The 19,883-nt window shown below is 46.6% G+C and overlaps 1 protein-coding gene across 1 annotated transcript; it reads right to left on the bottom strand.

Annotated features, from left to right (window-relative positions):
* Positions 1-7,730: 7,730 nt before the first annotated feature.
* On the bottom strand, positions 7,731-18,150 carry GABARAPL2 (GABA type A receptor associated protein like 2). Its single transcript, XM_040633608.1, has 4 exons — positions 17,988-18,150; positions 17,608-17,663; positions 16,257-16,429; positions 7,731-8,331 (listed from the first exon to the last, which is right to left on the bottom strand). The coding sequence occupies exons 1-4, from the start codon at positions 18,019-18,021 to the stop codon at positions 8,241-8,243; spliced, it is 354 nt and encodes a 117-aa protein (XP_040489542.1). The 5' UTR covers positions 18,022-18,150; the 3' UTR covers positions 7,731-8,240.
* Positions 18,151-19,883: the final 1,733 nt, after the last annotated feature.

The following is a 19,883-nucleotide window of genomic DNA, read 5'->3' as shown; positions in this document are numbered from 1 at the left end:
TCCTGGGATCGAGCCCTGCATCAGGCTCCCTGTGCGGCAGGAAGCCTGCTTCTGCCTCTCCCACTCCCCTTGCTTGTGTTCCCTCTCTGTCTCTCTCTGTCAAATAAATAAATGAATCTTTAAATTAAAAAAAAAAAAGATGCATTGGCGCTTAAGTAGGCTGTCAGCCCCAGGTCGACCAGTCATATGCCTTCTGAACACCATCACTATGCCAGCCATTATGCTATGCACCCGAGGTTCCGGGATAGGGGACAATCCTCTTGTTGCTCCTTGACTGATAGGGAAGATGGGCAAGTGCCATCACAGTGGAACAGCGAAGTGTGAAGGTGGCTGTGATCTAGTTTGAACACCCCACCTGGAAGAGGGGCGTGGGAAGATCTCACAGGCCCAGGTTCGCTTGAGCAAAGAGACAAAGGCAGAAGGAAGGATTACGGGTTAGGGAACAAAGAGAAATGGTGCGTGAGGGACAGTTTGAGAGAAGGGTATTTGGGGCCAAATCACCATACATGAAGGCTGGAGAAGACGGCAGGGCACGGCTGGGCTGGTGGAGTACGAGGGGCTAGAGAGGCACTTGGGCAAGTTAGGGAGGACTTTATACACCCCGCGAAGGCGAATGGTTTTCTCCTGATGACTCCGCCATTCAGGGATTATGAGAAAAGGGTGTTGGGATGGAAGATGCACTTTAGGAAGATTACTCTCTTCTGTGGCAGGGAGGCTGGAACGGCAGGGGCGGGGATGGTGATGGAGAGAACACAGTTGAGGGGTTACTGGAGTAATTCAAGGAGAAATGACGAGGCCCAGAAAATGCTGGTGTTGGGAGCCCTAGGGAGGGGACCAGGGAGCTGATCTGCTGGTTGCGGGTAGGGCATGAGGAGGAGGGAGTAGAGCATGCTCCCAGGTCACTGCGCAGTGACAGGACTGTGGCACCATGCATCAGGAAAGAGGACCCTGGGGAGAGGAGCTGCAGGTCAGGGACAATGGGCTCAGTTTCAGAGTGTAGGCTTTCTGTGCTACCTGAGGATGAGGACTGGGGGTGGACATTTGCAGGGGCTAGTTTGGGGCTCAGGAGAGATGGGCTGCAGCTAGAGATTTAGGGGCCATCTATTTGTAGGACATCCTTGAGGACATGAGTTAGGGTAAAATCATCCAGAGGAAATGTGGATGGAATGAGGAGAGAAGAAGGGGGGTGTGGACGGAGCCCTGGAGGCCATGGAGGCTCAGGAGCAAGTGGAGAAGATAGGAAAGAGTGTGACTGGGAGGCCAGAGGGAAAAGACAGGAGCTTCGAGGGGTGGGGGGAGTAATCTAAAGGGTAGACTATATTAATAGAAAGAGACAAGGAAGGTAAGAACTTAAGAACCTTGTTCCCCGCCTCCTCCCCCACGGAGGGTCGAGGTTATTTTTGGCATCCTCAGCAAGTGCAGGGTCAGGGAAGTAGGAGGCAGCCTCTCCTGGGCTGAGAAGGGAAGGGGAAGTGAGAAATGGAGGCACCCGTGTGTTCTTCCTTGAGAAGGACCCAGTCTCTGTTCTCACTGATGTAACTTAGAAATAAAAAGTTAGGAAATACTTTACACATAACGATAAAAAGAATTAACACCAACCACACAATTAACAGTAAACATTTTGCTGTATTGGCTTCATGTTTTTATTTTCTGGAGAAATAAAACAGGACTAGTAGTATTTGAAACCCCACATTTACCATCCCCCATGCCTCCCTGATACTCTTCCCCTCCCTCCATTAGGCAGTCACCATCCTCAATACATTTATTACATAAGTTTGTATCCTTAAGCAATACATATGGTTATTTTGCATGGTTTTACATTTTTTAAAGATTTTATTTTTTTAAGTAAACTACACCCATGATGGGGCTCAAACTCACGATCACAAGATTGAGTCGCTTGCTGTATGAATATACAACATATTACCCTACCCCTCCATTCTTCAGCTGGTGAACATTTAGCTGGTTTCCAGTTTTTTGCTCAGGCAAACAAGGCTGCAGTGATCATTCTTGGACGTGTCTCTTGTACATGAGTGGGACTATTTCTAGGATATACCTAGACATGGAATTTGCTAGGTCATAGGTTATCTGCATTTTTATCGGATATTGTGAAATTTCTTTCCAATGTGATGGTACCAATTTACACTCACAGAGGCAGTTTATAAGAATGCCAGATATTTCACATCTTCCCTACCATTTTTTTAAGTAGGCCAGCGAGGAGCCCAGTGTGGGGCCCATCGTGGGGCTTGAACTCACGACCCCAAGATCTTGCTGAGATCAAGAGTCATACGCTTAACCAACTGAGCCACCCAGGTGCCCCTTCCCTACCATTTTTAAATGTTACAATTTGGCCAATCTGATGAGTGTGAAATGGTATCCCATAGTTTACTCTCCTTTGCATTTTCACAGGGCCACCAACCATATAGTATAAGATTGTATCTTTTAGTATAGAGCTTGTGCGCTACACAACGCTAGGGGGCACTATTCACACTGTAGTCTGAAAAGCACACCGTGAGTTGGTGCAATGTGCAACATATACAGTGGCCTTGAGTAATGTTAAGGATTTTTCTGTTGTTCTCCTTGGCCCACTGTTCTGTTGGGTTGTTATGTCTTAATAATTGGAAGAGTTCTTTATTCTGGATATGAATTCTTTAATCTATATCTGTTGTGAGTACCTGGGTAGCTCAGTTGGTTAAGCATCTGCCTTCAGCACAGGTCATGATCCCAGAGTCCCAGGATCAAGTCCTGCATTGGGCTCCCCACTCAGCAGGGAGTCTGCTTCTCCCTCTGACCCTCCCCCCTCTCATGCTCTCTCTCAAATAAATCTTTTTAAAAAATTTGTATCTGTTGCATATATGTCCACCTAATCTGTAGCTCCTATTCTGTTTATAGTGACTTTTTCCTTATGCAAGTCTTTCATTTTTTAATTAAATTTAATTTTAATGTACTTAAATGTATCCGTTTTTTCCTTTATTGTATTAAGATTTTATTTATTTGAAAGAGAACAAGCAAGAGAGAGCATGGGCGGTGGTGGGGGGAGGGGCAGAGGGGCAGAGGGGCAGAGGGGCAGAGGGGCAGAGGGAGAGGAAGGGGGAGAAGCAGACTCCCTGCTGAGCAGGGAAGCCGAGATACGGAGATACGGAGATACCGGCTCGATCCCCAGACCCTGGGATCATGATCTGAGCCAAATGCAGACACTTAATGGACTGAGCCACCCAGGCGCCCTTATTGTATTTTTGTATCTTGTCTAAGAACTCCCTACCTATTCCAAGGTCATAGATATTCTTAATTTCTTCTCTAGATTTTTTTTAAGTTTTGCTTTTCCACATTTAGATCTTTAATTTATCTTGAAGTTATTTTATGCATGGTGTAATATGGGGATCTATTTTTTTAAATATTTATTTAACTAATCTCCACACCCAGCATGGAGCTTGAACTCACAACCCCAAGATCAAGAGTCACACGCTGTTCCGACTGACCCAGCCAGACACCCAGGATCTATTTTTTCCATATGTATAGCCAATTATAGAATTGTCGATTAACTAGTCCATCATTTCCTTTTTGATTTTCATGCTATCACTGTTATATCTTAAACATTGGTCTGTTTCTGGGTTTCTGTTGTGTTTCTTGATTTATCTGTCTGTCTCTAAGCCATATGGTGCAGTCTTAATTACTTAACTACTGCTAAGATAAGTTTCCCCAGCTTGTTTTTCTTCGCACGTCTTTGTTATTCTTGGCCTTTTGCTCTTCTAGCTGGATTTAGCATCAGTTGTCAGAGTCCACAAAACAAAACAAAAACTGGTTGGGATTTTTATTGGAATCGCATAACCGGGGGCAACATGCAGCTTTACAATATTGGGCGTTCTCATCCTTGAATATGGTGTATTAGTGTATCTTTTTTATTTAGGTCTTCTTTCATGTCCTTCAATAATGTTTTGTCATTTTCTCCATGAAGGTCTTGCATATCATATTAAAGTTATTCCTTTGCGCTTATAGATTTTTGCTCCTATTGAGATCTTTTTTCCTATTATATTCCCTAATTGGTTACAGCTGGGATGTAGAAACAACATCCATATTTGTAACTCCTCTGGTATCCAGCAACTGTGTTGAACTTTATTTATTTTAAGTTTCACAGATTCTCTTGGATTTTTCTGTGTGGACTATCACTGTCTATATATAAGAACAGTTTAGTCTTCCTGTCTCATTTTTATGCCTCTTGTTTACTTTTCCTCTTACTGTATTGGCTTTATGCCAGGACACCGTTGAGTAGAAGCAGTGATAGCCTTTTTTAACAGCTTTAATTGAGAATATTGAGATACAGTTCACATACCACGAAGTTCACCCTTCAGATTTCACAGTACCATTTATATTTGTTGGCTGGCTCTTCATTTCCCTACTGACTTGTCGTGCCACCTTTGACATAGGTTTTATATACAGATCTCCTTCTGGGTTCTGTCCCGGTACTGTATTTGTCTATCCCAGTATCACCACCACACCGCCTTCTTTACCGGAGCTTTAAATAGTATTTGCTCTGCATTTTTTAAGGATTCCCTTTATCAAGTTAAAGAAGTGCCCTTCTTAATTTGCTAAGAGGTTTTTTAAAAACTATGAATGGGTTTTAAGTTATTTCAGGTGTTTTTTTCTTCACCTATGAGATAATTATTTTAATTATTAATTTGGTATATTTTATTAGTAGACATAATGATGGACTATATGACCCATATATTTTTTTAAGATTTTATTTATTTATTTGACAGAGAGAGAGACAGCCAGCGAGAGAGGGAACACAAGCAAGGGGAGTGGGAGAGGAAGAAGCAGGCTCCCAGCAGAGCAGGGAGCCCAATGCGGGGCTCGATCCCAGGTCTCTGGGATCATGCCCTGAGCCGAAGGCAGATGCTTAACAACTAAGCCACCCAGGCGCCCCTATATGACCCATTCTTGAGCTAAGCTCTACCTGGTCATGATTAATTGACTGATTTGAGAGAAAGTGAATTAGAGAGAGAGCGTAAGAGGGAGGAGGGTCAGAGAGAGAAGCAGACACCCTGCTAAGCAGGGAGCTCCATGTAGCACTCGATCCTGGGACCTGAGCCAAAGGCAGACGCTTAACCAGCTGAGCCACCCAGGCGCCCCAGTCATGATTATTTTAGTACACTGCTAAATTTCATTTACTAGTATTTTATTTAAGATTTTTCTGTGTTGATAAATAAGATCAGTCTATAATTTTTCTCTTACAAAGTTTTGGCATTGGGATTTTCGGTGTCAAAATGAATTTGTGATTCCCTTTTTCTTATCTCTAAAAGTTTAAGAAAGGGTTAAGGATTCCTTACATAGTTTGATACAATTCATCTGTAAAGTCTTGCTACTGTCTTTTAAGGACTAGAGTTGGGGGAAACTAGATGCTACTTTTTTTTTTAACTTTTCAAACCTTCGTTCAGATGCTACATTTAAAGGCAAGATTGACAAATCCATTTTTATTGGTATTACAAATAGGGCTGCTTTCCTCAATAGTTTGTTTTATAGATAACGGCTGTTCCCTCCCCTGTTCCAATAATACTTTCTAATATCACATTGTAATTATATTATGTGTAGGTTTACCCCATACCGTGAGCTTCTGGAGGACGGGGTCATGTTTTATTCTTGTTTGTTCCTCAGTGTCCATTAGTGTGAAGCACACCGTAAATAGAAAAAACAAACATCATGATGTGATTTCACACTGCCAACTGTCTTTCCTCTTAAATCTCAAGTTTGGTGTCTCAGCTGTCACTTGGTAGCGGTGTAGCTATGACAATTACACAACCTATATCTCATGAGTGCCTTTTGAAAACTAATCGTAGTAACAGATATAAATCATCTGATATCCAATGAGTGTTCGCTAAAAACTATAAATTACTTTTTTAAATTTATTTTTTAATTAAAAACATTAAGTGACTTCTATGCCCAACATGGGGCTCAAACTCAAGACCCAGAGATCAAGAGTCACATGCTGTACCAACTGAGCCAGCCAGACGCCCCTATAAATTACTTTTAAGAGAAAGGAAAACACAGCTGCCTTCGGTGACCCTTGCTTTTTTATTGTCCTCTTCCCTCTACTATTTCTGTTCACAGTTGCATTTGTGGGTTTGTGGTTGTGAAACAAACAGATCAAAGTGCCTTTGGAAAGCTATCCCTCCCCCATTTCTCTATAATCCTAGTCTGTTCACACTGTTAGGGAGGGTTTTACCATTCCTTCCCACCAGTCCCTGCCTCAGGCAGGCAGGGTGAGGGGCTAGCTGGTAATTCAAGTGAGGCCAGAGTCCTCCTGGGGACTTTTAACATTGTCCTCAGAAGAAATGCTCTTCCACTGGATTTGCTAAACTGATGGGGCCACTCTGCCATCACGTGAGAGGAATCTGCCTGAGAATGAAGTCAACACAGAGGGAAACAAAACCAAAAGGAAGAGTTTTGATGTTATCATTCGATCTCTGGCTCGAGCTGTGTGTGAAGCCAGTGAACTATCCCTGCACAGTAACCGAAATAATAAATAGCCTCTTCAGAGCTTTAAGCCAGTTTTGAGTTGGGTGTATGTCACTGCAGACAAGATTCAACAAAGAACTTGTTCCTTCCCTTTCCCTTGCTCACTCAGAGGTCAGCTTGTACCTGCTTCTAGTTCGAAACTACCAGCAAAGAGACCACAGATTCTATTGAGTCAGGTTTGGGAAAGACCAACAGGATGCTTAATGACACGTGAGTCCTCTGATCCTGACTGGGAAGCTGACCTCAGTAGACAGCTTTGACAGGTCGCTTCTGTAACCCGGTGAAGACAAAGCTAAAGCTCTTGGTTTCTTCCCTAGTAGAAAGTTTAAGGCAGTCATTTTAACTACATGTTCCTAGATCCTGGGGGTGACCCCTAGTTTCTTTATCCTGATTATCTCTGTAGGGCTCTAGCCTCCAACACAGGCTATCTGAGGAGGTAATGAAGCTTTCCTCTTAGATGTATTTGTGTTCTGGCAAGCCTACATATTTATAGTAATTTGTGAGAAATCATGAAACTCGTGGGCATGGGAAAATCTAATTGTGATTTCTAGGAAGAGGACTTGGAGAGCAGCCCCAGGAAGAATGCATATAGGTACATATGAATAAGAGGCCGTGTTTGTACAGTTATCATCCCAACACGGTATGTAATGGTGAAAGGCTGCAAATAACCCAAACGCCATTGATAGGGCCCACGCACTAGGTACGTAATAATGACATACTCACATACCGTTTAGCTGTAAAAATGAACAAAAAGGCTCCCTATGAACTGGTATGGAAAAGTCAGCAGGATATACTGTTAAATGGGAAAAAAAGCAACATACATAAATATATATGTTTTCTTTTGTAGGAAAAAAAACAGAAGAAAATAAGGACATATATATATATATTCATATTTAATTATACTTCCAAAAATAAACACTGCAAAGAAACAAGATACTAGTTAAAGTAGTGTCCCATAAGGCAGAAGGTTAGGAAGTCAGAAAACAGTAGTGGGAGGACTTCTCAATGTCTACCTTTTTATAATCTTTGTATCTGAACCACGTGCATATATTAACCATTAAAAAAAAAAAAAAAGCCCCTCTTATGACACAGATCACTGCTTCCTGTCCCAGGCGGTGCAGCCAGGGGCCCCACATGCCCTCCTACTGGCCTAGCAGATGCAGAACCACTGCTATGACCCTTCTGGAAGAAAGTAAATAAAGGACATGGTCACACTGCAATGCCTTCATAAGAGGAAGTTTTATTGTTAATTATTTACCTTAATAGCTTCATAAAGAGGAACAGATTAGCTCAGTCCAACATGATTGGCAGTTGGCAAAATCTAGTGAAGCAAGTGTCTGATTGCTAAGGATTTAATTTGGGTGCTTTTAATACTTAGCCATCTTTAACACTTCAAACATAATCCAGAAGAAATGCATCATCTCCCTCCCTTTCACTTTAATACCCCACCTACCTCACTTAATACGGAAATATCTTCATTAAATAATGATCCTCAGGGAACAAGTTCCCTGGAAAGTACAGCCATGAAGACAGTGCACAAAAAAGAAAACTCAAAATAAAACTCTGTATGATAATTTACTAATCTAAGGAAACAAAACCTTCCAATATATTAAGAAATCCAGTTACAAATGCACTAATTAGGTCTATGTGAAGAGGTCTGGTAACTGAAAACGGCCGGCTATTTACAAGATACACAAGCGGGAACGGTGCACCTAGCCCAGCGCTGGCCCTCAGAAGCCAAAAGTGTTCTCTCCACTGTAGGCCACATACAAGAATCCATCTTCATCTTTTTCCTTCTCGTAAAGCTGTCCCATAGTTAGGCTTGAAAGAAAAGAGAAAACAACATTGAGAATTGGGTGTGGTCACTGAGTCTAGGTGTTTGAAGAAAGCTGATTTGAGGATAAGGGACGTGACTGCTGAAACCAGCTCCTCTGCCATACTGTGAGTGGTAGATATAATGAAAATGAAAGTAACTCCAATCTCAGCACTGCCCTGTGCCAACAATCCTGTGTTACAGAAGGGACATGGAGCCACAAAAGGTTAAGATAAATTAGGCCTTTGGCAATCAGTAAATAAGAATAGAATCAAATCTCCATCCTCCTGCCCCGAGGCAAGGCCATTTGCCGCACCCTCACCAAATGACTCCTTCAGAGGCCAGCGCTGGTTCCTTGAGTGGGCTTGCCTGGTTAGTACCTGAATTCTTTCTGGATGCCAAGGGCAAGAGGAAAAACCTAAGCAAAATTAAGAGCCTAAGAGGCCCATCCCTGTGTGGGTGGAGGACTAAGGTAAAGAAGACTACGTGGGGCTTGCTTCTCCTTCAGGCTCATGTGAAGGTTTATAATCCGTACCTAACACAGTAAATATAAGTGGGTTCAATCTTGTGGAAGCCCCCCCCCCACCAAAACCCCTGAAACCTAGCAACTGGCATCAGGGCCATCAAAGAGAAGTTCTTTTCCTCACATGTAATGCCAAAAGCTCTCAGATTGTATCTGGGATCAAAAGAAACCCTGCCCAACGCTCCTGAGAACCATCCAGAAATAGATACTGCTCAACCTAAACGTGTGGGGGGGAAAGCTGGTTTTCCCGAAGCCACAGAACAGCCTGCGGAACAGGAGACCTCGTCTAGTGTTCTGCCACGGAACTGAGCTGTACTGGCTCCAGAGTTAAGACTAGTAATACGGGGAACCCCAGGCGAGCTCTGGCCACGTGACTGTACTATGCGAGGAGCAGGAGGCACAGACACGTGCTGAACGTCCATGTGCCCACACGTGTGGGGCCAACGAGCACCAGCAGTAAGACAGTGGTCTGAGAGGGAGGCAGCCGAAGACATCAGAGGTCCCTAGCTGCACAGGCCACAGCAGATGCTTCCATGCGGGACTCGGTACAAGGGCCAGAGGGCTTCGAGCCGCTGAAACAGGGACTGCCCCACTCTGCTGGCGTGCTCTCGGCAGGCGGCGTGGGACCTCCACGTAAACAGGGATATGGGCCGCATGTATAAGGGGGGGGAGTTTCCCTTTCCTATTCTTCCTGCCCAACTGCCAGCTTGGCCTGGATGGCTGCGTGGGCAGATGAGAATTCTTAAGAAACAACATGGGGGTGGAAGAGTCTGAATACAAATGACCTGTCATCAGCATCTGGTAAATAACACAGTGCTCCTGAGCTCTTAACCTGGAATGTGTACAATAAGGACTCCCTGGAACAGCACTGTCCACTCGTGCTATTTCTGCTATGAGAGAAACGTCCTGCAGTTTGGCTGTCCAGGACCGCAGTCACTGGCTACAGGCGCCCGTGAAATGAGGCTCGTCTGAACTGGGATGTGTTGTAAGTGTAAAACACACACAAGATTTCAAGCCTGCTGTGAAAAAAGGGATGTAAAAACCTCAATTTTTATTACATGTTGAAATGACATTTTGGAAAAACTGGATACATAAAATATATTACTAAAATTCATTTCACCGGTTTCTTTTTTAATGTACTAGAACACTTTAAATTACAAATGTGGCACGCGTGCATTTGTCATTGCCCTGGAACATGTGACAACCTGAGGGACGGTGGGTAGAAGGAACTCCTGCATGAGGCCCCCTAGAGCGGAGGGTCTCAGCCTCAGCTATACAACAGAATCACAGGGGAGCTTTAAGACATCTCCAGCCTCAGCCCCACCCCAGACCAATTAAATTAGAATCTCTGAAGGTAGGATCCAGGCATCAGTATGTTTTAAAATGCCCAAGATGATTCCAGGTGCAGCCAGGTGGGATCATCTCTGATGACGCCTCTGCCGAAGGGAGACAGGAGCTCGCCTTTTTAATTTATTTTCTTTTCTTATTTTAAGTAGGCTACATAAAGCTTGAACTCAGGACCCTGAGATCAAGATTTTCATGCTCTACTGACGTCTGTCTTTTTTGTTTGTTTCAGATACTTATCTTTAAGAACCACGTGATTAGGAAGTGCAGTGAGGAGCCAGCAACCAGCCAAAGGCTTAACACATAGCTGCATCTCTCAAGACCTCTACCCAGTGGTTGGGAAGGCTCCGATGACTCCTGCTTTTCTTTGAGAAGCCTCGGAATGAGGCGACAGGGAAAACAGCTACAGCTATTGCACAACTCTCTTAGCCCCACTTCATCCACATGCCCAGGATGGCCTTGATGAGCACCTGTCCCACCATCTCCCCACGACCATTACCAGAGGGATTTAGAGGCAGAAGTAAAAGACACTGTGTGCGATTCAAAGGCAGCCACTCCGTGATACCAATGTCACGTCCAGTTCCATCTGACAGACTAAGTGCGCTCGGTTCCCAGCAAGTGAGAAGCCCCAGTCCAATGACTCCAAATCCCACCGCTGAATTAGAAATACTTAAGGAGGGGCGCTTGGGTGGCTCAGTTGGTTGAACATCTGACTCTTGGTTTCCTCTCAGGCTGTGATCTCACGGTCATGGGATCAAGCCCTGCGTCGGGCTCTGTGCTCACTGGGAAGTCTGCTTCAGATTCTCTCTCCCTCTCTAATAAATACATAAAATCTCTATTTACTTGAGAGAGAGAGCACGCAGGGGGAGAGTGAGAGGGAGAAGCAGGCTCCCCACTGAGCAGGGAGCCCGATGCGGGACTCAATCCCAGGACCCTGGGATCATGACCTGAGCTGAAGGCAGACGCTTAACCGAATGAGCCACCCAGGCATCCTAAATAAATAAAAGCTTTAAAAAAAAAAAAAAAAAAGGGAAAAGAAATACTTGAGGGGCTCCATAAATACTGGTGGCCCCCCAGACTCCCCGCGGTGAACAGCACTGCTGGAGCCCCCGCTGCCTAAGGCTGAGACTCTAGGCGGAGGCCCGTCATCACGTGGCTCTGGGTCCTCCCTGTCTTTAGACTGCAGTCTTTTAAGCAGAACTTGGGTTTAGAAATTTGTTTCACCAGTGCCTCAGCAGCTATAGAGGGTGATCATAAAATTCCTAATTATAATAGCACTTCTGTGCCAAGCACTGTTCTGTTTACATTCATTTTTTTTTTATCCTCATAGCAATCTTCTAAGGCAATATAATCCTCACAAGGATCACAATCCACAGTTTATAGATAATATTAAAGTGAGGCAATAACAAAAGTGAGGCACGGAGAAGTTAAATGATTCACTCCAGATCACAAAGCGAGGACACATGCTTAGCACTGAGCCGTGCCGCCTCCAAGTGAATACAGACCTGTCCTACTGCCCGCACGGCCCCACCTTGTGCCTTCCGCACAGCTCTCCCCGAGAACAGCGCTTCTCTCTCTCTCTCTCACACGCACGCACACGCACGCATCTGAAATCACTCGCACATTTGGCCCCAGTGCCTCTCTGGATTCAGGTCAGAGCGGGGCCTGAGATTCTACGTTTGGAACTGATGCGCGAGGAAGGCCGCCACTGCCAGCCTCCGTGTCACAGAGTGCTCTCCCTCAGATCCTGTAATGCGACAACCAGCTGCTTGTGCCCTGACTCTAAGAGTCCTCTCGCTGGTCTCCTTTTCTGTCAAGCAGCCTCGTGTGGAAACCTGACTCAGCTGGCAGCAGTACTGGGTCCTTACACTCAGGACAGCCCTTGGGCAGAAACCTGGAAACTGACGCTACTCAAGGCTGGGAGCCGCACACGCCATTCAGCAGCCTGTGACCGAAGGCCCGATCCTGAGTGTCGCCGAGTGTCACTGAGTGCCACGAAAGAAGACTGAGACGTCTGTACAGTATGACTTCAAAATAGCTCTTACGGGATCGGGCCACACACATACAAGGTCCGAAAAATTTGGTCTGGAGCCAAAAAGAGCCGGCCACAAACACAGTTTACACTTTAAGTCCCATTAAAGAGGTAAATGGAAGTGCAGGGGGACAAAACTCGACCCTTGTTGGCGGGCAGTCTCCAGCAGGAAGCTGGCATGTCAGTTTAGGGCAAGTTCCACAAGCCTCTGAGAAACGAGTTTCCCTCTCAGAGGTCACAGAGGCCCAAGCCACATGGCGCCGGGCAGGCCGCAGTCGGGACGGCCGAGGAGCCTCCCGCACACCGGTGGCTCCAACGCGCCTGCCGGGCTAAGCCGCACAGGCCTCCCGGACGGCCTGACAACTCGCAACACCGCAACTCCAAGGCTTCCTGCCTAAGTTACTGGTTAAGACTCACTCCCGGAGATGACCTCCAGACCCAAAAGCCCACCACTGTGGCATCAGCTAGACATGCACTCATCCCAGAAGGGTGGCCAAGCGCCAGGAGCACTGCCACCTTCCAAACCCATGAGTCTAACAAGGAAAGAAATGGGAAAAGCCAATGGCAGCTTCAAGCCACGGAGCCAATCTAAGGTGTGGTGGGACCTCAAGTACTGAGTCTAGTGAACCTAAACTGACCGCTAAAACTCTGTCACTCACCCCTCCATTCAGGGTCACACAGACTCAGACAAGCCAACCAATAATCACGGCACCTTTCAGAAGGGTCCACATCCAGGAATGGCTGTGCTGCTGATGAGGGTGAACAATCGCTTTAAGCTACTCGAGAGCACATGCACTAGGGGAGGCCGACCCAGAACTGTGTGGGTGCCTAATCCCCGCAGAACCTTCCCGTAGCCCCTGACCAAGGTCAGGTTGGGAAGGCTGTGGGCTCCAGCCTGACTCATGAATTGGCTGGACTGACGGGCACACACCTGGTCACCCATCTGCTTTGGAGCCCACGTGCTTCCACTGGACCTGGATTTCTCTCTTTCCCAGCAGGAAGGACGGTGGGGGAGGGGTGGACAATGGTCACTGCTGTGGACCCTGGAAAAGCAACCACCTCAAAGTGAAAGGTAATGTAGCCATGAAAGCTCCCAACATTCTAAAAAATAAAAACACTGGCTATTCCTTTTGTCAGATTTTTCTCTGCTATAAATAAACCCTATTCCGTTACTGCTAGAATAAACCCTTGAAGAGGTATTTACCTAGAAATGATCAAAACTGCTTAACCTAAGCACATTTCTAAATAAAGGATGGACTGTAAGATCTCACAACTTCCTTTTACTATCTCTTTAAGATCAAAGCAGCAGCTAAGCACCACAATCTTAAACAACACCGGTTTCCAAATGTAACATTCGCAAATTATCACATCTTAGAGAGGTTTTCTTTAATAATATACTACTGTTTCTATTTTAAACGGGGATTCACAAGACTCGTCTGTGTTCTAAACAAAGACCAAAGGTAGATACCATTGCCAGGTCTGGATTCCCCTCTAATGCCATGACTGGGAAGCTTGTACACTGATATTCTTTCTCGAGTTCTGTCTTCACCAAGGCACAATTCTTTTGTTTTTGGCCTGATTCTGGATGCAGGAACCTAGGCAGAGAATTCAACTTTCCAATGCTAAATGCAAAAAGGGAGTTGAGATCCTACCCCCTCTGCCCTACTTTAAAATATATATACAACTCAGAAAGAATTTAGGAAATAAAACTCTCTGGGACTTGCCTTGGTCTCTATATCTAGAATCAGTATTTAATACTCACTACTCCAAACAATAACCACATTTTTACATGATTATCACTTGTGTTCCAGAACACTTTCCCAAAGTTCCACTGCAAGGTAAGAATAACTGAAGCTACTTGGCTCCGCCTCCCACCTCGCAAGTGATCCTCTTGAAGATCTGTCTGTTATGCGATGGGAGAGGGCTCCCACAGGCCTGGATTCACCCCTTCCCAACTCCAGTTTCGCCAGCTACCCTCTGAAGGCTGCAAGCACTGCTGGAAGGTTAAGGGAGGCCCCGCACTTCCCTAAGGAGGCTGGAAGGAGCTGAGGAAGAGGCTGCTGCTCTAGTGCCTTGGGGAGGATATGGCAGGGCTGAGTCACACTCCAGCTTTAACCGGAGACCCTGTGGCAATTCTGTGTGCTGCCGTCAGGTGATCAGCATTTGCATAAGGCCCAATGATGTCACACACCACTTTGGTTTAGAAACAATTTTTCTTAATAAAACCAAACTGCTGCATCAAGTGGGGGACAGAAAGCCATTAGCTGGGGCCAAAGGCCTGGGCAGAGGAAGCCCGGTTAGGGATCCTCTAAAATCCTGACTTGGGTCACTGGTGTCATCTGCTTTAGGGCAAATTCTTACCAGGGTGGAAAGGCAAATGGGACTGGGAGAGAAAAGGAAGCAGCCTCTGCGGCCCTGAGAATCACTTCTCATTTCCAATTCTATTTATAACTCAGGGATAATGGAGGGAGGGGGCAGTTACTAATCTGCAGCCATTTTAATTGCTAGATTAACATGGAGCCTTCAGAGTAACAATGTCTCCAGAAGCCTTCTTGTTTCCTTTAAGAAATATCAGAGGATCAGAACTGATCGAATAAATTCAATGCCACAGGTCGTAGTTGCCTACTTCCTTCACTAAGAATCCACCTCCAGGAAGGAGGGAAGACAGGGTCACCAAGACTGTGCAGAAGCTGCAGGTGGAATGAGTGCAGATTTACCTCCCCACCACCTTAAGAGAAGCTGAGTGTGACCACAGATGCCCAGGGCTTCCCACCCTGACGAAAAGTGCAGGCAGCACCACAATGCCTGGAGGCCTGGGAAGGAAAGCTGGAAGAGCCCCAAGAGGCGGCAGGACTGCCTCTACCAACACCGCAGCTTCCTGAACTAAAGCTGTAGTAGACCAACGACACCTAGCAGGCAGGCCAGGCCTCTCTCCTCAGGCAGAACCTTTCATTTCCCCCCTAGCCTGCTACTCTGCCAAACAGAGGAAATGCAGGTGGTGGAGATTGGGAAAGCAAGAAATCAGACCAAAAAGTAGCCAGAGCTCTCTACCTTTCACAGGAGAAGGACTGGCATTTGGCTTATACCTTTTCTGGAGCTTTCAAGGATTTTCAAAGGGATATTTTGGCCACACTGTACTAGTTCCCAGGGCTTCTGAAAGCCTTAGCTTTCAGAAGTACTACTTTTGGGGGATAACAGATGAGACCTAGTTTGGGTCTCCAAGATGAGATGTAGCCAGGAACTCACACTCAGGGGATAGGGACTAGCATCTGGCTCAGGGGCTACTACTCAACCAGTAATGGCAGAGGGCTGACCAGGAATTTAGAAGGAGACAATCCAACTTCTTTTTTCCACAGGGGACTAAAGCTGGGCTGTCAACTACACAGAATAAGGGAGTTGTAATGCCCCTGCCTAGATTCAGGCCCCAAGTTATCCCAAAGAATGCTTCCAGGCAGCACAACAGCTAGGGCAAGGGGGGCAATTACTCTGACAGTCGGAGCAGGTGGTACCAGGGAGGTGTAAGTCTGTAAAGAGACCTCAGAGCATTGTGCTGGACAGCAGCCATTTCAGCATACCTGAGGATCAGGCAGCTACAGACTCGCACGGTGGCATAGAAGTGACTAAGTTTGGAGAGCAAGCAGCAGGGTGATTAACTAAAGCTGAGCCTCAGCAGTGCCCACAAGCTCCCAGTGGAGAATGACAGGACTTATTTCATGGATCATTTGAAAAAAGCCTCATTTTAGGTTTCAGTTCTACTGATGGCTTAAGCCTAAGTAAATCCTCAACTGTTTTAAAGGATTCATGAGGGTCTGAGGCTAGATGTCATTTTTTTTTTAAGTCCAACTCTGTTCTATTTTCTTGATCCAAAGCACATTCCCATGTACTACAGCCCTTTCTTATTTTCCTTGAGCTCCTCATGTCAGGGAGCACAAAATCCAGATTTCCAGTCAGGACCTCTAAGAGTTTTCTGACCTCCAAAATTTGGAGTTCTGTAAACAGCCAGCAGATGGCCAATGCCAGTAAACACCTCTCACCTGGACTGTGGGACTGTCTTATCCACAAACAGGAAGATTGCCTTTTCAGAAGGAAGCTGGATCCTTTTCCTGATGATCCACATGAACTGAGCCACAGTGATGTCAGATGGAACCAGATACTTCCGTTTGTCAATGTCAACAATCTGAGAGCCTGAGACTTTTTCCACAATCACCTAGGAAAGCAAAGAGAGATCAGGACTGGATTTCTAAGGTGAGGCTCTGGCCTTGCATTGTTCTGGCCTTGCATTGTCAGGGAGCTGATGAATAGTATGTGGGCAAGGAGGTGGGTGGGAAACTGCACAACACTGGAAAATATGCCCCTGATTTAATAAACCACAAACTCTTAACTCTGGAGGTTAAGAACTGACATCAATGTATGATACGGAAACAGAAAGTGTTCTTCTGTGGTCAATTATGTTTATCATCCTGGATCTCAGCAAGCGTAAGAGAAACCCTTACTGCAAAGCTTTTCAACATTTTGTCTGGGCAGACCTGAGAATATCTGGTGAGGGTTTCATCTACAGCCAGTTACTCCAGGATGCCAGAATGGATCTGCCTTCACACTACAGGGGAAGTAAGACCCCAAGGACACAGAAAACAGGAAAGGATGGACTAACAGGAATGAATGGCAATCCCAGCCAGCCAAGAACCAAACTCCTCATCTGGCCTGTTGCTTCTCCCTGAACTAGGTTTCAAATGTGTCTCTCCTAATCCCTCCTCAAAGGAATTGTTCAAACAAAAAGCTACAATGACAGGCATGGATGTCCTTTAAAAATCGGTAAGGATTATAGAAACTTTATCCCCTACCACCAAAGAAATACAGGATCATATTTATTACTGATTAAGGAGAAACCACGAGAGAAGGGGTTCTCAGAGGCTTCTCAGATTTTTTTGGTCAGGAAAGGATGACAGGATCAGAGTGAGGAAAGGGAGCTAGAAGTCAAGTAAAGATAGAGGCTCAAAGTTAAAAGATGAGTGTCCTGAGACTAAAGTACCACTTCTAAGACCAAAGTGACAGTCTCCCTCCACCGCTGTTCCCAAAAGTGGTGGTGACCTGTTGCCCTGTCCTAGAACATCGTTCCTTACATAATTGGCGAGGGAGCCCAGAGGCTGCAGACAGCTCGCTGGCCTAGATCGGGAGATTCAGCACTGAGGCACCCTGAACAGCACCAGCTCAAGCCCCTCACGCCACGGCCCCGGAAGTCCCCTAACCCACTCTGGCCTGTCTGCTACTGTACTGGGACTGGAACCTCAACTTGTCAACTGTTGAATGGCCCGGGGCCCTATCACGAGTCCTAGACGACGGGGTGACAGCGAGGCGAGGGGGCGGGGGGGCGGGGAGTGCACTCACCGGAACCCTGTCGGGATATTTCGCTCGGATCTTCGCAGATTCCACGCATCTGTGTTCTGTGGGAGACACAGACCCGGCTGACGGTCGCGCCTGCCCGACCTCCAGTTCCCGGGCCCCGTCTCTCTTCCCCCAGCGACCTGCGCACGCCCCGGGCCCTTGTTTCGGCGTCTCAGCGGCCTCGGCCCTCGGCCCCTGCCTCCCGGCAGAAGAGCGAAGGGCGGTACAGCGTTCGTGGGCAGCCGCCGGGGGCGCCGGGGCCTCAGCGACCCGAGGCCAGAGCACAGCATCCGCCCCGCCCGGCCCAGCCCAGGGCGGCCCGAGTGGGGGAGGGGGCCCACCCGCCCCGACCCCCAGCACCCAGCCTCTGACGGAGCCCTTACCCAGCGAGTGGTCCTCCTTGAACATCCACTTCATGGCGGCGGCGGGGAAGGGATGCAGCCGGCTCTCGGAGCCGCGGAGTTCAGCGAACCAACCACAACAACAACGACGGCAGCGGCGGCGGCAGCAGCGACTACACGGCAGGCGGGATTTCCGGCTGCCGGAGCCTAGCAACCGGTCGGGGGCGGGGCTTCCGGCGCCACTCGCCGGGACGCCGCGTCAGGGGGCGGGGACCACACGCAAAGGGGCAAGGGCAGGAGAAGGCGCCACTAGGGGCTACGGAGGGGAAGTAGGGATGATGATGTTCGCTGCGCGGTCTCTGTGAGGGGTTTTGGTGACTGGGAAGGGGATGCTGTCGGGAGCTGGTAACAGGAGTGGGGTCTCGGTGAACGTTGGTAACGGGAAGAGGAGTTTGAGGGTATGGCTGATAGGATAGGGCTTTTATAGAGGGCTTTTCTTGAGGGAAGTCTCGGTGACAAGGGGAATTTTGGAGGTATGATGACGGAAGAGGGGTCTTTCGTGGTTGGTGATGGCGGGGGGAATCTGTTTATGGCATTGACAGTTGGGGAGTATTGCTTGAGGTGGTAATAGGTTAGGGGCGCAATACAGAGGGTGTGACTAGTTTGAGGGGACTGTATGGGGAGAGGTACTGATGACAAGCGGGAGTTCAGTATTGGAGACAGCCATAACAGGTTGCTTGGACCTAGAAATTGAATGTAAACAAATTCTATTTCCTTTCTTTTTTCGTGAATAAATGTTTGACTAAACATACAAGAAAAGGTATCACAAATACGCATTTGAGGAGCGTAACATCGCACTTATCACAAAGAGACCCCTTAAGCTTAACTGCAGAGGAGTTAGAGGTGATTGTCAGGCTGAGAGAATTCCCCTGAGAGTTGGTCATAAGACAGGTTTCTTTGGCAGTCAGCATGGATTTCAGCAATCACAGCCTAGGCTGCGTGTGCGTGTGTGTCACCTGCCTGAGCATATGCCTTGAGATTCTCCAGTGATGTCTCTCCTTTCCTTCTAGCACAGTCATCAGGACAGTCTGCTCTGGGTCAACATCTGTTTATGAGCTGGTGAATACATAACAAGAATATTCATTTAATTGGGCACATGATCCTTGCCATGTGCTTGTGATTCTGATGCATCTGAAAGGCTTGCACGTTTGAACATTGCCATTCATCATTTCCTATAGTTGTAATTCCTGATAGATGCTGTGGAATCTAGCTTCATTCTAGAAGTATTTTGGTTATTTTAAGATTGTCTGAGCAAACAAAGTAGGTTTTTGTTTGCTTGCTTGTTTTTAATGAAGTGAAAAATCCTTTGAATTTCATACCTGGAAATTATCACTGCTGCATACAGGAGCTCTGTTCTAGGTATTGGGGGAAAGCAGTGAACAGAACAGACAACACCTCTGCTGTCGTGGAGTTTGCATTCTAGTGGGACAAGGTGAAAAATAAAGATGTCAGGTAATGGGAGGTTCTCTCTAGAAAGTAAAGCAGGATTGGTGATGAGTGATGGTGCGATAGAATGCTAATTAGGTAAAGTAGTTGACATAGGGACAGGAAGGGATCTAGAGATAAGAAGGAACCCCTTGTGGCTGGAGCTGAATAAACAAGGGGGAGTATGTTAGAAGATGAGATCAAAGAGATGTATAACAAAACTATGGAGCTTTGAATTCCATGTGAAGAACTTTGGGTCTTATTTAGAATGACATGAGAAGTCAGTGGAGGATTTTAAGCAGAGGTGTGACATGGTATGGCTTTCCTTTTGAAGTGAGTAGGCTAGCTTCTTTGTAGGCAGACTATAAGGGGTTGAGAATGGAGGCCAGGGGAACAGTTAAGAAACTGTTGTGATAATCCAAGTGGAAGATGATGTTGGCCTAGACCAAGATA

This window comes from Ursus maritimus, unplaced genomic scaffold (genome assembly GCF_017311325.1).
Source record: "Ursus maritimus isolate PB19 unplaced genomic scaffold, ASM1731132v1 scaffold_19, whole genome shotgun sequence".
NCBI lineage: Eukaryota > Metazoa > Chordata > Mammalia > Carnivora > Ursidae > Ursus > Ursus maritimus.
Note: the sequence above shows the minus strand (reverse complement) of the source record. Positions and strands in the feature narration are given on the sequence as shown.